Source organism: Babylonia areolata, chromosome 27 (assembly GCF_041734735.1).
Source record: "Babylonia areolata isolate BAREFJ2019XMU chromosome 27, ASM4173473v1, whole genome shotgun sequence".
NCBI classification, from domain to species: domain Eukaryota; kingdom Metazoa; phylum Mollusca; class Gastropoda; order Neogastropoda; family Buccinidae; genus Babylonia; species Babylonia areolata.
In genome coordinates, this window is record NC_134902.1 from 27,257,225 (window position 1) to 27,273,122 (window position 15,898).

The following is a 15,898-nucleotide window of genomic DNA, read 5'->3' on the forward strand; positions in this document are numbered from 1 at the left end:
AATTTAAGCAGAATATCCACTCACAGAGTCCAGTGCTAATTCTTCACCCAGCTAAAAACCAACAGAGAGGTATGTGGACTATACCCCCATGTAATGTTGACGCTTCAGTCACGAGCCAGTCTATACCACTTGGGCTGCACACTCTCTGAAAAAACACATATCTGTTTATTCGAATTTTGTTTTCTGAAAACCACCAGTTATTTATTCATATTCTGTTCATCTGATCTATCTATCTATCTATCTATCTATCTATCTATCTATCTGTCTGTCTGTCTATCTATAAATCTATCTACATATCTATCTATCTATCTATCTATCTATCTATCTCTCTATCTCTCTAGCAGTTACTATTATCATCAGTATCATTCATTATTTTTATTATTATTTTCCCTTTGATTCATTCATTTATTTATCTATCTATTAATTTTTAAAAAAACTTTTTTTACTTAGTTGGTTAGTTAGTTAGTTATTCATGTTATTTTATTCATTTTATTTTCTGACTAAGCGCGTAAGGTTGTGCAGGCATCTGCTTAGCAGATGTGGTGTAGCGTATATGGATTTGTCCGAAGACAGTAATGCGCCCTTGAGAAACTGAAACTGAAACTGAACTGTTCATCTTTTTCTCAGCCATCAGCATTCATTCACACCTTGTCCGAACGCACTGTCGCTTCTTTGACATACTGAACTGAACTGAACAGAACTGAACTGAACAGAACAGAACTGAACTGAACTGAACAGCACTGAACTGAACAGAACTGAACTGAACAGAACAGAACAGAACTGAACTGAACTGAACTGAACAGAACAGAACAGAACTGAACTGAACTGAACTGAACAGAACAGAACTGAACTGAACTGAACTGAACAGAACAGAACAGAACTGAACTGAACTGAACAGAACAGAACAGAACTGCACTGAACTGAACTGAACAGCACTGAACTGAACAGAACAGAACAGAACTGAACTGAACTGAACAGAACTGAACTGAACTGAACTGAACAGCACAGAACAGAACTGCACTGAACTGAACTGAACAGAACTGAACTGAACTGAACAGCACTGAACAACACTGAACTGAACAGAACAGCACTGAACAACACTGAACTGAACAGAACTGAACTGAACAGAACAGCACTGAACAGAACAGAACTGAACTGAACAGAACAGAACTGAACAGAACTGAACTGAACAGAACAGAACAGAACAGAACTGAACAGAACTGAACTGAACTGAACTGAACAGAACTGAACAGAACAGAACTGAACTGAACAGCACTGAACTGAACAGAGCACCATTCATATCCTGGCCTTACCATTCGCACTCACTCCCCTTTTCCCTTAAAAAAAAAAATCGATGCTTCTTGTTTGCTCTTTCCTCCCGCTTCTGTCAGTTTGTTTTATATTCTTTGGACAATAGCCTCTCCCCACCCCTCCCCTCCCCTCCCCTCCCCAGGGGTTTGGGGATTTTTCAACTCTTTTGTGTGCAAAATAGGAAGGGAGGGATATGGTGGCTTTGGGTTTGTGTGTAAGTCAGGCTGTCGGGGTGTGTGTGTGTGTGTGTGTGTGTGTGTGTGTGTGTGTGTGTGTGTGTGTGTGTGTGTGTGTGTGTGTGTGTGCGTGCGTGCGCGCGCGACTTTGCTTGTTGATAGTTATTATTATTATCATTATTGTTGTTGTTGTTGTTGCTGATGATGATGATGATGGCAGTTTTTCACCAGCCGAGTGGTAGCAGTCGTCCCATTTCCATTTCCCCTTCTTGGCCATAACGAAATTAAATTTAAAATCACATTGCTTTTAGATTATTTTTCAACAGCAACAACAACAACATAACTATTTTTTATTGCTTTAAGAAACCAAGTATCTATGGGGGAAAACAACGAGATAACAATTTCCTACAAAAGCAGAAACATTCAACCAGTGGAGGGCTGGATGCACACAAAAAAGTATAGGCTGGAATTACCTTCATGGGGAGCTCTGAACTAGCGATGGAACAGCAACAGCAACACCGAGAGACCGGGAGAGATGTGGGTGAAGAGGATGATGGAGCAGTTTCAGTTTCAGTTTCAGTAGCTCAAGGAGGCGTCACTGCGTTCGGACAAATCCATATACGCTACACCACATCTGCCAAGCAGATGCCTGACCAGCAGGGTAACCCAACGCGCTTTGATGGAGCACTGAGTAGTAATAAACCGTAGCCCCTGTCGGGTGTAAAACGAAAAAGAGGACGACTTCATTACAGGTCTACTGGGTGTGATATAAAGAACGAACGTGTCGAGTTATGGGCCATTTCTTGGGCTCGGTCGGTGAAGCGCTATGCTGGCATTCATTCACACTGGGTCCACTTTTTTTTTTTTTTTTTTTTTTTTTTTTTTTTTTGGTGCTGTCCTATCATCTGCTCCGTTTTCAGTGGCATTACTTCCACGCCGCTCATTCAGAGCCCCCCCTCGCCCCCCCCCCAACCCCGGACCCCCCTCCCCCCATCCGCCAACCCCAATCCCCAACCCCAATCCCCACCCCCAATCAAGACAATCCTGCAAGGCACAGCGCTTACCAAGACAATCCTGCAAGGCACAGCGCTTACCAAGACAATCCTGCAAGGCACAGGGCTTACCAAGACAATCCTGCAAGGCACAGGGCTCACCAAGACAATCGTGCAAGGCACAGTGCTCACCAAGACAATCGTGCAAGGCACAGTGCTCACCAAGACAATCCTGCAAGGCACAGCGCTTACCAAGACAATCCTGCAAGGCACATGACTTACGAAGACAATCATGCAAGGCACAGGGCTTACCATGACAATCCTGCAAGACACAGGGCTTACTAAGATAATCCTGCAAGGCACAGGGTTTACCAAGACAATTAGGCAAGGCACAGGGCTCACTAAGACAATCCTGCATGCATGCAAGGCACAGGGCTCACCAAGACAATCGTGCAAGGCACAGGGCTTACCAAGACAATCGTGCAAGGCACAGGGCTTACCAAGACAATCGTGCAAGGCACAGGGCTTACCAAGACAATCGCGCAAGGCACAGGGCTCATCAAGACAATCCTGCAAGGCACAGGGCTTACCAAGACAATCGCGCAAGGCACAGGGCTCACCAAGACAATCCTGCAAGGCACAGTGCTCACAAAGACAATCCTGCAAGGCACAGGGCTTACCAAGACAATCGTGCAAGGCGCAGGGCTCACCAAGACAATCGTGCAAGGCACAGGGCTCACTAAGACAATCCTGCAAGGCACAGGGCTTACCAAGACAATCGTGCAAGGCACAGGGCTTACCAAGACAATCATGCAAGGCACAGGGCTCACCAAGACAATCGTGCAAGACACAGGGCTCACCAAGACAATCGTGCAAGGCGCAGGGCTTACCAAGACAATCGTGCAAGGCACAGGGCTTACCAAGACGATCGTGCAAGGCACAGGGCTTACCAAGACGATCGTGCAAGGCACAGGGCTTACCAAGACAATCCTGCAAGGCACAGGGCAAGGAGGGAGAAGGAGGAGAGGTAGACAGAAGAAAGAGCTGGGAAGACAATGTCCCGGAATGGACAGGCCGGAGACTGAGCGGCGCCCTGAGAGACACGGGGCGTGAGAAGTGACGGAGAGAATCAGCAGCTCGGTCATCAGTGGTGTCCACACAGTCCATGACTACGGGGGAGGAGGATGGAGAGAAGAAAAAGAAGAAGAAGAAGAAGATGATGATGATGATGATGACTGATGATGATGGTGGTGGTGGTGAATCAGAAAAAGAAGAAGATGATGGTGATGATGATGGTGGTGGTGGTGGTGGTGGTGGTGAATCAGAAAAAGAAGAAGATGATGATGATGGTGGTGGTGGTGGTGGTGGTGGTGGTGGTGGTGGTGAATCAGAAAAAGAAGAAGAAGAAGAAGAAGATGATGATGATGATGATGATGATGATGATGATGATGGTGGTGGTGGTGGTGGTGGTGGTGGTGGTGAATCAGAAAAAGAAGAAGATGATGATGATGATGATGGTGGTGGTGGTGGTGGTGGTGAATCAGAAAAAGAAGAAGATGATGATGATGATGATGGTGGTGGTGGTGGTAGTGGTGAATCAGAAAAAGAAGAAGATGATGATGATGGTGGTGGTGGTGGTGGTGGTGGTGAATCAAAAGAAGAAGAAGAAGAAGATGATGATGATGATGATGGTGGTGGTGGTGGTGGTGGTGGTGGAGTAGTGGTGGTGGTGATGATGATGATGATGATGACGAAGATGAACATGACGACGACGACAAACGAAGGAGAAGAAGAAGATGAAGAAGATGAAGAAGAAGAACATCAAAATAATAAACACACGAACGAACGAGTAATACAAACGTTGGATAACATGACACAATCACAAGAAGAACGAACAAGTAATAAGCCTGCAAGCTGAGATGTAAAATGACAAAAGAAACACTTATATCGCTCCCGGAATCCTTTGCGATAAAACTTCATCATGTTCCTTACTTTCTTGGAAAACAAGCTATTGAGCGTCTTAGACAACAATCTTCAAAACAGAGGCCCATCAAAGCACACAGTACTGTGTTGCCGTCTTGTAAACTAGCTGGTTTGGTTTTTTTCCCCTCGTCGTTGTCTGAGGGTAGTTCTGGGTAGTTCTCTTTTGATGTCTCTGCCTAATGTGTGTTGGGGGGCGTATCCGAATATCATGTTCCCTGTGTGTGTGTGTGTGTGTGTGTGTGTGTGTGTGTGTGTGTGTGTGTCTGTGTGTCTGTGTGTCTGTGTGTGTGTGTGTGTGTGTTGGTGTGTGCGTGCACGCGTGCGTGTGTGTAGATAAACCAGACATGTCCAGCTGTGCTGCTTATAGACTATTATTTTGTTTAACTACTGCAACATGAACATTTATGTCTATGTGTCTCTGTCTCTGTGTCCGTCTCTGTGTCTGTCTCTCACTCTCTGCCTCTGTCTCTCTGACTGTCTGTCACTCTCGGTCTCTTATTGTCTGTCCGTCTATCTGTCTGTCTGTCTGACTGTCTCTATCTATATCTCTCTCTTCTTTTCTCTCTCTCTCCCCAAATTGTCTTCTCTCTCTCACACACACGTATGCACAGACATACACACACACACACAGACAAACAGACACACACACAGACACACACAGACACACAGACATACACACAGACACACACACAGAGACAACCCTCCCGCCCCCCCCCCCCCCCAAGCCCCCCGATCCACCCCACCACACACACACACATCTTCACAAACACACACACACACACACATACTTTTTCACAAACAACACACACACACACTTATTCACACACACACGCACACACACACACACACACACACACATTTATTCACACAGACACACACACACACACATACACACACACACACACACACACATACTTATTCACACACACACACACACACACACACACACACACACACACACACACACACACACACACACTTACACACACACACACACAATCGTTCTAGTTGTTTTTCGCTTGTTGATTTTTTTATTTGTAGGGTGGGGGGGAAGGGGTGGGGATGGTCTGTTTTGTATGGGCTTTGCACAGAAATGTTGTCTTAAACGTGGGGCCAGCCACTCTGAAGACGCAATAGAATATCCTCATCCCCCCCCCCCACCCCCTACTCACACCCTCTACACTACCTCTCGCCCAATTCATCCCCCTCTACTACCCATCCCCCCCCCCGCCCCCACCCCTCCTGTCCCCTCCCTCCCACCCCCTCCCGCTCTCCAGTCCAATGGCGGAGGATTCGGCCCACCCCAACCTACCCCCCTCTCCAGTCCAATGGCGGAGGATTGGGACAAGGAGAGGGTTCGTTTAGCATGCGTCGTCTCACAGAGTCTCGGGAGAGTGTGACGTCAATTTCCGGTCCAGCGTATCGATCATAGCCTTTCTGATTTTGTCTGTCCCTCAACAGAGGATGAGTCACAGTTCTGAGGAAGGGGTAGGTGGATGGGAGGGGGGTGGGGGAGGGGGTTGAGTCAGCCTGCATCGATAACTGTTTTATCAATGGCAGCACCCACACACCCACCCACACACGCACACACACACACACACACACACACACACACACACACACACACACACACACGAAAATGACTCGTGTCTGTACTTTCATGTGAGTTCTGGAATGGCACCTCAGTATGTTTCTGATCTTTTAGACAAATATGTGTGTATCTCCGCTCTTCCACATATGATAGACGTTGTTGTTTTGTGTGTGTTTTGTTGTTTGTTGTTGTTGTTGTTTTTTACGAATGTTCCAAAATTCAGTAGAGAGAACATTGTGGGAGAGCTTTCAGTTTGTTCTTTTCTATTTTCTGTTCTTTTTTAGTGTCTGTAGTGTATCATTTGTTTCACTATCAAAGCGCATGTTTCTGCAGAATCTTACCCACCACAACCCTTCTGTTGCCTTAGGTTCTTTTACGTGCGCTAAATTCATGCTTCTCACAGGGCTTCAAGTTTGTTTCATCCGAATGACCAGCACGTACCCAGACGATAACTCAATTTGAGTGGAGTGGGTAGTAAGAATCCCAGGTCTGGATAAAGGATACGAACACGTGGACACAGGCCTCGTAATCGGGTCCATTACCACTAGGCCACCGCTCTACTGTCTTCTTCTTCTTCTTTTTCTTGCGTTCCCCAGGTCATGCTGTCAGATGAGCGGTCTGCAGTACGGAGTCCGCCGTCCTCCGCAGTGCAGCAGGTGGTCCCACCAGAGCTTCTCGTGGAGGTCCACCGTATAGGGCCAGGTTCTCCTCCTCAGGGCACCAAAAGTTGGGCAGAACTGTAGCAAGTACGCTTTACTTTCGATATTTCTTACTCCATTGCCGCACCACACCACGGCTCTCCTAACCCCCCCACCCCTCCTCCACCCCACTCCCCACCCCCGCCCGAAAAAAAAAGTCGATGTATCTTGACGGCCCTTCCTGCCTGATTCTATTAGTTGTTGCTCTACTAGTAACCAAGAGCCCCATGGGATCCTGTATCTTCAGCTCTTTTGGGAGGGTGTGTAGTGGTAGCGGATTAATGCGTATGTTATATTATATGCAGATGATTTCTCTTTTTATTTTTTTCTTCCTAGCCGATGTGATGTAGCACACAGACAAAGACACAGACACATACACAGACACAGACACACACACACACACACACACACACACACACACACACACACACACACACACACACACACACTATGTATCAATCTCTCTCTCTCTCTCTCTCTCTCTCTCTATATATATATATATATATATATATATAATATATATATATATGTGTGTGTGTGTGTGTGTATGTTTTGACGGTTCTTTGAAACTGAAACTGAAAGTGAATTGTGTACAACTCTGTCTTGCACTGAAAACAACTGAAGAACTCTTCCGTCATTTCAAAATGATCTGGTAAATATTTTAAAAATTTTAAACAATGTAAAATATGAGGGTGGGGGGATGGGTGGGGGGCAGTGGGGGTGTTGCGAGAAAGCAAAAAAGTTGGAGAACGATATAAGCCCTTTAAAGACAGCAATTAGGGGCCATTTGACTTCTCTCTGAGACAGAGCCAGTTGTATGCCCAATATGACTGTCCCTTGTGCAGTTCTCAGATATTTCGGCACTGGCTGTCAGCTCCAGCTATGATCACCCCTTCTGCCATGTGATCCAGAGCTTCCAAAGTAATATATATATATATATATATATATATATATATATATATACATATACATATACAAATATATACATGCTTCTATCTATCCCATTCCAAAAGTTTGACACCACATCCCTGATTTCTATTTCTGCTATTGATTTAAAGAATTAGAGAGAGAGAGAGAGAGAGAGAGAGAGAAGATGTTGCACATAACAAAATGTAATTCAAGGTAGCATGGCATCTGCATTTCAAGATATCAGCACCATCCATTGGCGTAAGATCCAAATATAACCTGTCACGGACAAATGAGGGGAGATCTAAAAGAAGGAAGAGAAAATCTACAGGCTTACTACTGCGTGGTCTAGAAACAGGAACGAGTGAGTGCTGGGTCTGCTTCTGGACGAAATATGAGGACGTACAAGTGAAAAAAAAACAAAAAAACAACTTCACTGGTTGGCAAAAAGAAGAACAAAAATAACACATACAAAAAAAGCTAATTCAAGTCTCGAACTCTTGGGCGATAAAACTCGAGCTGCATTATCTTTCTTCAAACAATTACTAATTGCCTACAGCAGCAACAGCAACTACAGCGACGGTGACAATATTGCAGACGTCTGGTTCCCAGCACGTAGTGCTTTCCTGGTCGTCAAAACGCTGTGCTGATGAACTACTTGCTGTCTCCACTGGAGTGGTTGCCTTTGATGTCTCTGTTTGCTCCGCACAAACGGACAGAGCGGTGTATATTATGCTATGTTCCCCCTCAGTGTGTGTGTGTGTGTGTGTGTGTGTGTGTGTGTGTGTGTGTGTGTGTGTGTGAACTCTGTGTCTGCGTCTGTGTCTGTGTCTCTGTCCTGGTCTATATTTTTGTCTGCATCTTTGATTCTATTGCCTCTGTCTCTATTTCTATTTGTCTCTGTTTCCCCCTCCCCTCTCTCTATCTTTCTCTGTCTGTGTGTCTGTCTCTTTCTTTTGTTCGTTGTCTCCCTCTCTTCTTTCTCTCTCACCCACCGCCCCCTCTCCCCCCTTTCTTTCTCCAATCCCCTAAAACGCATTAACTTTGGTTTTTCTTCTCTTTCCTTTTCGTTTTTATCCCTATTCCGTGGTTTTAGTTTTTAATTTTGTTCGCCTCTCTCTCTGTGTCTCTGTCCCTGTCTCCCTCCCACTCTCTCTTTCTCTCTTCCCTTCTGTCTTTATGCCTCTCTTCCCCAACCCTCTTGCTTTCTTCTCTCTCCCCAACTCTCTCTCTGTCAAACAACAAACACAGCCGATCTTTCTCTTGTACTCTCCCATGTCAGCCCTTATCCTGCCATCCACTGCTCTGTGGGCACAGACAGAAAACTCAAGCCAATGGCATGTGTGTGTGTGTGTGTGTGTGTGTGTGTGTGTGTGTGTGTGTGTGTGTGTTGACAAATGACCACCACCACCAGCAGCGAAACCAGCAAAGGTCAGCAGACGTCAATGCCGTATCCATGTCACATGACACAAAGGGCCAGCACTCTGATGGCCCACGGAGACTGCGTCACAAACCGGTCATGTGATACCGCTCTCAAAGCCAAGTGATTGCAAGGGGAGGAAATGACAGCGGCTTCCTGTGTCGAAAGCCGACACGTGTACACAGACACAAAACCAGTAATGGGAACGGGGGAAAAGCCAGCCAAGATCAGACTGACGCAGGCATTACCTGGTCCAGAAGGATGGACAGAACTCTCTCTCTCTCTCTCTCTCTCTCTCTCTCTCTCTCACACACACACACACACACACACACACACACACACACACACACACACACAAACTTGTTCGGTTTCCACAGCTCCCCAAACCACTGAGGCAAGCTGGAAGAAGATAACGATGATGATGACTGACGATCACAACGACAGTGGAGACGAGGAAGACGAGGACGTTTGAGCTGCTGCTGAAGGTGACAGTTTTGCAAAAGAAGAAAAAGAAGAAGGAGGAGGAGAGGAGGAGGAGGAGGAGGAGGAGGAGAAAGTGCAGTTCACTGATTGACTGTTCGACCGATTCTTGAAAGGGTCAAAAACTGAACATAATGAATGCCTCTTAGGCATTCTGCTTGTAAAACAAAATTAGACGTTACATAAATAGCGAACAAATCATCTACAAGAAGGAGGACAAAAAGAAGTAGAACAACAACAGCAACAACAGGATAAATTCTTTTGTTAAGTGGGAGCAAAAATTAGATATCATCGTTAATTGGGAAACCACCATGAAGCAAATAAAAAAGCAAGAGATAAAATTGAAATGGGTTCAAATTAGAATGTGTCACAACATTTTAGTTACAAACAAAATTCTGAAGAAAATGGGCATTACAGTGACATGTGCAATTTCTGTAGAAATGAGATAGATTCAGTGCCACATTATCTATGGTTTTGCAACTTCTCTCAGTTGTTTTTGGAAGGGATTAGAGAACGTTTCTGAGAAAGATGTTCGTTCGTTTATTTACTTATAGTCTGTTCATCTAAGATGATGATGTTAGACTGAAAATAAATGATATCATTATTATTATTTGGATTATTATCATTCCTATCATAATGATGATTGTTAGTATTAATTAGAAATTGACATTTCTGAATATTCGAATGAAAAAGGGGGGCGGTTGAGGTGGAGGCAAGGGGGAGGGGACTAAGAAAGGAAGAGAGAGACAGACAGACAGACAGAGAGAACAGAATCTAAAATGGAGAGGGTGAGTGTCAGTGATTGCAGAAAGAAAAAACATAATACTGGAAGGGTGTGTGAGAGAGGCTGGACGGGGGAAGCGGGATTAGGACAAAAATATAAATAAATATTTTATGCACTACTTCTGTAGATTATTATTTGAAAAGAGGTTCATGTGGGGACCTACAATAAACAACCAACTGGACTCTATTTAACACATAACTACATAACTTTAATAAAGAACAGTTTGAAATATATGATTTTTTTCCAAAAAATGTTAACATTTGAAACTGGTAACACGTGTTCCGTAATTTCTGGAGGCAAAAAATGTTTCATTACTAAACAGCGGCTTAAAACGTGCTCTACCGTTAAGCGTCCCTTGCAAATGCATTCAATATTTTCACAATATTTTGTGTATGGGGCATTTAGTAATAACCTAAATGCCATGCTCTTAACAGCCCTGCTAGTTCTTTTAGCATTTAATAAGGCAGAAGTGTTAACCTAAAGACAGAAAGGAATTTTGCATATTTCTTTCAACAATATTACACATTTCAGATGATGATAAACGATGAGGAAGTTCAATTGCATTTAAAGCGTTTTTAGCTCCAAGCTTTGCAAGATGATCTGCACGTTCATTGGAGAAAAGCCCACAGTGTGAGGGAATCCAGCACATTTCAATATTAGTTCCTCTCATTTGAATACAGTGAATCAAAAATCATATTTCAAAAATGATGTTATAATTAATGTTCGTACAACCTGACTTGATAGACTGCAGAACTGATTTTGAATCGACACAAAATAAAACATAAATCAAGTTTAGGGGCAGATCAATTAGATATGTTAATACCATAAGGATGGCAATTAATTCAGCTGTAAACATTGAGAAGCCCTTTCCAATATGATATGACTTTTCAATTTTCAAAGCAGGAATTGCATATCCAGAACCAGCAAATTGATTTTCCTAATGTCACAATATTGAATGTCAAAAGCTGCTCCCATTAATTCCTATAATGGAACTGGTGAAGTGCTCATAATCGGAGCAACATTTTGTGGATCAACATTTGATTGATTGATAGTATCTGACACGTATGTAGAAATAGTTTCTAGATTTCTGTTCTGTTTCGCTCGTTTCGAAAATAGTTTGTCAGGCCGTATATTAATCTCAGTTTTGACAGAATTTTCTGTAGCATTTGCTCTAATTACATATTTTGCCGATGCTAGCTTTCTTAATTCATTAAGAGGTAGTATTCCTGCAGCTGTGTACGACTGAAATGTGTTCGTATGAAACGGAACACCTAGGGCCAACTTTATGGCTTTGCTATCTAGGCTTTGCATTTTATTAAGGAAAGCATTCGGAGCAGCTGTGATACTTGCTCAAACGTTAAGTTAAACATACAGTTAGTTCTCTTTGGAAATGATGAAATTACAAAAGCAGATGAAACTTTCAACTATATTATTCTTTTTGCAAAATATTTTGTTTATAAATGCAAAATAAATAAAATTAAACCATGCATAGAGCACTTTCTGAATGGTTTAAGAAATAGTTATAACGTAGAAAGATCTATGCATTCAATGGAAATGTTAAGCGTTGTATTTACGAGAAAATGGTGTCCATATATAAAACTTCTTGAAAACAATAACCCATAAGAAGATATGATGAAAGATCAAAATGCATAACAATAATGAAAGCTCAATGATATATTTTTATACTTGAAGAACAGATGTATGTGAATATGTAAATATGCGAGTATATAAATAATAATGTATGTGTATTCATGTGCTCTTATGTGTCTGCATCAATAATATTGAAAATGACTGTGTAATGGGTGTTTTATATAGTCACGTATGGAAAACTAGAGGAAATGTGTTCATACATAAGATAGTCCATATGTTTTTGTTTTTTTCTTTTGTTTTTCAGAAAACAGTGTATCGATTGTGTTCTTTTCACATTACGTTAGCTAAGCAAAGTGTCCATAACTCTGTGCTGACGATAGGTATAATGTCTATTATATGTTATAAAACTGCACTGTTACACATGATGAAAATGTGTCCACCTTGACCAAGTTGATTATTAAAAATTAATAATAATAAATAAATAAATAAATAAGAAGAAGAAAAAGAAAAAAAGAAAAAAATGAACATGAAGAAGAAGAAGAAGAGGAGGAGGAAGAAGAAGAAGAAGAAAAACATGAGCAAGAACGAGAAGAAGAAGAAGAAGAAGAAGAAGAAGAAGAAGAAGAAGAAGAAGAAGAAGAAGAAGAAGAAGAAGAAGATGAGCAAGAACGAGAAGAAGAAGAAGAAGAACATGAGCAAGAACGAGAAGAAGAAGAAGAAGAACATGAGCAAGAACGAGAAGAAGAAGAAGAAAAAAAACATGAGCAAGAACGAGAAGAAGAAGAAGAAGAAGAAGAAGAAGAAGAAGAACATGAGCAATAACGAGAAGAAGAAGAAGAAGAAGAAGAAAAAGAAGAAGAAGAAGAAGACCCACAAACGAGCCAGCTTCTCAGGGGTGGCCTGGCGGACCGATCGATCACACGGTAAGCTATATCGATGGTGTGTGACTCAGGACCGATCAGGCGTGAGGGGAGAAAGCCCTTGACTCACAGAGCTGATTCACACTGCTCTTCACATATATCGACCACAGCTTTCCCACCACTCCTGACTGTCCCCAAACAGACTCGCGCGCGCGCGCGCGCGCACGGACATACAGACACAGACACAGTGTGTGTGTGTGTGTGTGTGTGTGTGTGTGTGTGTGTGTGTGTACGTGTGTGTGTGTGTGTGTATGTGTGTACGTGTGTGTGTATGTGTGTGGGGGGGGTGCATGTGTGTGTGAGCGTATTAGTATGTCTTTATATGTGTACACTTGCGCCTTTGGGAGCGTTTGACGAGATGCTATACACAACGTGAAATGTTGAGGGTCGGGGAGGGTGGGGGTGGGGGATATTTCCATCATGATAACCTTTTCAGCATTAGATGAATCATCGTGTACCACTTAAAAAAAAAAAAAAAAGAATTCTCCCTAATGAAGAAAGACATTCGTTCGTAATGCCTGTCACGTCTGGAATTTCGTTCTCTTGGGGACTCGTCAGCTGTCTAGGCACTTTGCCAGTGACCCCCTGCATCCCCCAACCCAACCACACCCACACCCAGCCCCCCCCCCCCCCCCCCCCCACCCCCATGGTACGTATGAAGGTCTGGAGCCGCCACTTATCACTTGCCGGGCTTCCCGATCTCCGAGGAGTGAAGGCAAATCGCAATTTAATGACCTCCCCGTGCCCACCACCATAAGGAGACGAGGAGAGGCACTGGGAGTATGAAGAAGAAAGGCTCAGCAGATGAATGTTTCGCGCAACAAAGATGGATGTTGGGTTGCGGGCTTGGGGTGTGGTTGGGGTGAAGGTGGGAGTGGGGGTTGGGGCATATACAAGGGATGGAGTTTACATCAAGAGAGAGAAAGAGAGGGAGAGAGAGTGTGTGTGCTTTTGTGTGTGTGTGTGCTTTTGTGTGTGTGTGTGTGTGTGTGTGTGTGTGTGTGTGAGCGTGTGTGTGTGTGTGTGTGTGTGTGTGAGAGAGAGAGAGAGGGTTATGCAAAATAAGAGAAGTGACAAGCAAAGGTGAAAAAAAGTACACAGTATCATGTATCTTTGGTTTTAGGACAGACCCAAAACTTTCTTCTTCTTTTTTTTTGCGGAAGTGTGGCTTTGTTCCTTCATACCTTTTACTTACCTGTGTGCTAGCTGAATCGCTGGCATAAGCTGCATTGATTTGCATTTGGGTAATTCGCAACTGCATAGAGTTACTTCTCTTGCTTGTTATCTATGTAACCTGTTTTGGTTCTTCCCAAAAATTTAAAAAGTGTTAACAGTTTCCGACTGAGCTGTACATCCAAGGGATCAGTTCTTTATATATCATTTTTATGGGTTCTTTTTTTATAAGAAGAATATGTTGCTGTATAGTAGTAATGTGAGCGAAGCATATATATTATGTTAATATGCGTTGTAAGGTGAAAGGAAAAAATAGTCAAACAAATATTTCGCAACACCAAATGATGTGGTAGGAGCTCATATCTTGTGCTTGGGGAGATCCTAGGAGATGCAGGGGATGACAAAATATTTACACCACAAAGCCTTCCGATATACTAGAGAGAGAGAGAGAGGAAGGCTTAAGTTTATGAGAGCAAGTAAGGTAAACAATATATATATATATATTTTTAAACAAGGGGTGGGGAGATGAGAGACAGACATACGGACAGGACAGACAGCCAACAGATGGACACACACACACACACACACACACACACACACAGAGTTAGACAAAAGCGCGCGCGCGTACACGTACACTGACGGACAAACAGACAAAGATAATGGGAGAGGACAGCCGAATCAGGAAAAAGCCGGAAAACGGACAAGGAGGCAAACAGACACAGAGAACAGAGAACGTTATGCGAGAGACAGACAGACAGTAGGCCAGACAAGTGCCGACGGACAGACAGGCACAGAGAGAGAGACGCAAACACACACACACACACACACACACACACACACACACACACACAAACACACACACACGCACACACATACACAAAGAAAATGACGGGTACAGATGGACAAAGACAAGACGAAAGGACGGTTGTAACAGAACAAGGCAATCATTTTGTATTTTGTATTTCTTTTTATCACAACAGATTTCTCTGTGTGAACTTCGGGCCGCTCTCCCCAGGGAGAGCGCGTCGATACACTACAGCGCCACCCACTTTTTTTGTATTTTTTCCTGCGTGCAGTTTTACTTGTTTTTCCTGTCGAAGTGGATTTTTCTACAGAATGTTGCCAGGAACAACCCTTTTGTTGCCGTGGGTTCTTTTGCGTGCGCTAAATGCATGCTGCACAAGCGACCTCGGTTTATCGTCTCATCCGAATAACTAGCGTCCAGACCACCACTCAAGGTCTAGTGGAGGGGGAGAAAAATATCGGCGGCTGAGCCGTGATTCGAACCAGCGCACTCAGATTCTCTCGCTTCCTAGGCGGACGCGTTACCTCTAGGCCATCACTCCACACAGACAGACGGACAGACAGACAGAGAGACAGATGGACAGAAGGACAGACACACTCCAGACACTCCAGCATACATACCGGTCCTGTCCTCTCCAGCGGCAAAGAGGAAACACGTGACGAGCAAGGCGACGAGGAAGGGACTGGCGACAGCAGCCATGTTGCCAGGGACCCAGCCAGGCTGGGACACGACTTCAAATTATGCACAGTCGGCTGTTGGCAAAGGGTCTGTGCCGTGCCGTTTCGTTTCTCCGTTTCGGATACTGGTGTCACGTTTTTTCTCTCACCGCTGAAACAGCGAATACGTTAATAAATAAATTAATAAATAGTGTTTATATAGCGCTGAATCCTGTACAGAGACAAATCTAAGTGCTTTGACACCAGTCATTCACACGCATGCATAACTCTAAACTTGCGAAACTTAAGACAAAGAAGAGGTAGGGGAAGGAGGCTATCTCGGAAAGATGTGGGCTTTTATTTAAGGCCAGACCTTAGAGCTGAGTGATAAATAAGTAAATCAATCAATAAAC

General features: G+C 43.7%; 1 protein-coding gene across 2 annotated transcripts in view; it reads right to left on the reverse strand.

Annotated features, from left to right (window-relative positions):
- The window catches only part of LOC143301370 (uncharacterized), a 69,370-nt gene extending 53,728 nt beyond the window's left edge, over positions 1–15,642 (reverse strand). For both annotated transcript variants that reach the window (XM_076615612.1, XM_076615611.1), the window contains exon 1: positions 15,450–15,642. In XM_076615612.1, the coding sequence (XP_076471727.1) occupies positions 15,450–15,528 (79 nt within the window). In that variant the 5' untranslated portion in view covers positions 15,529–15,642. The remainder of the gene's footprint in view (positions 1–15,449) is intronic.
- Positions 15,643–15,898: the final 256 nt, after the last annotated feature.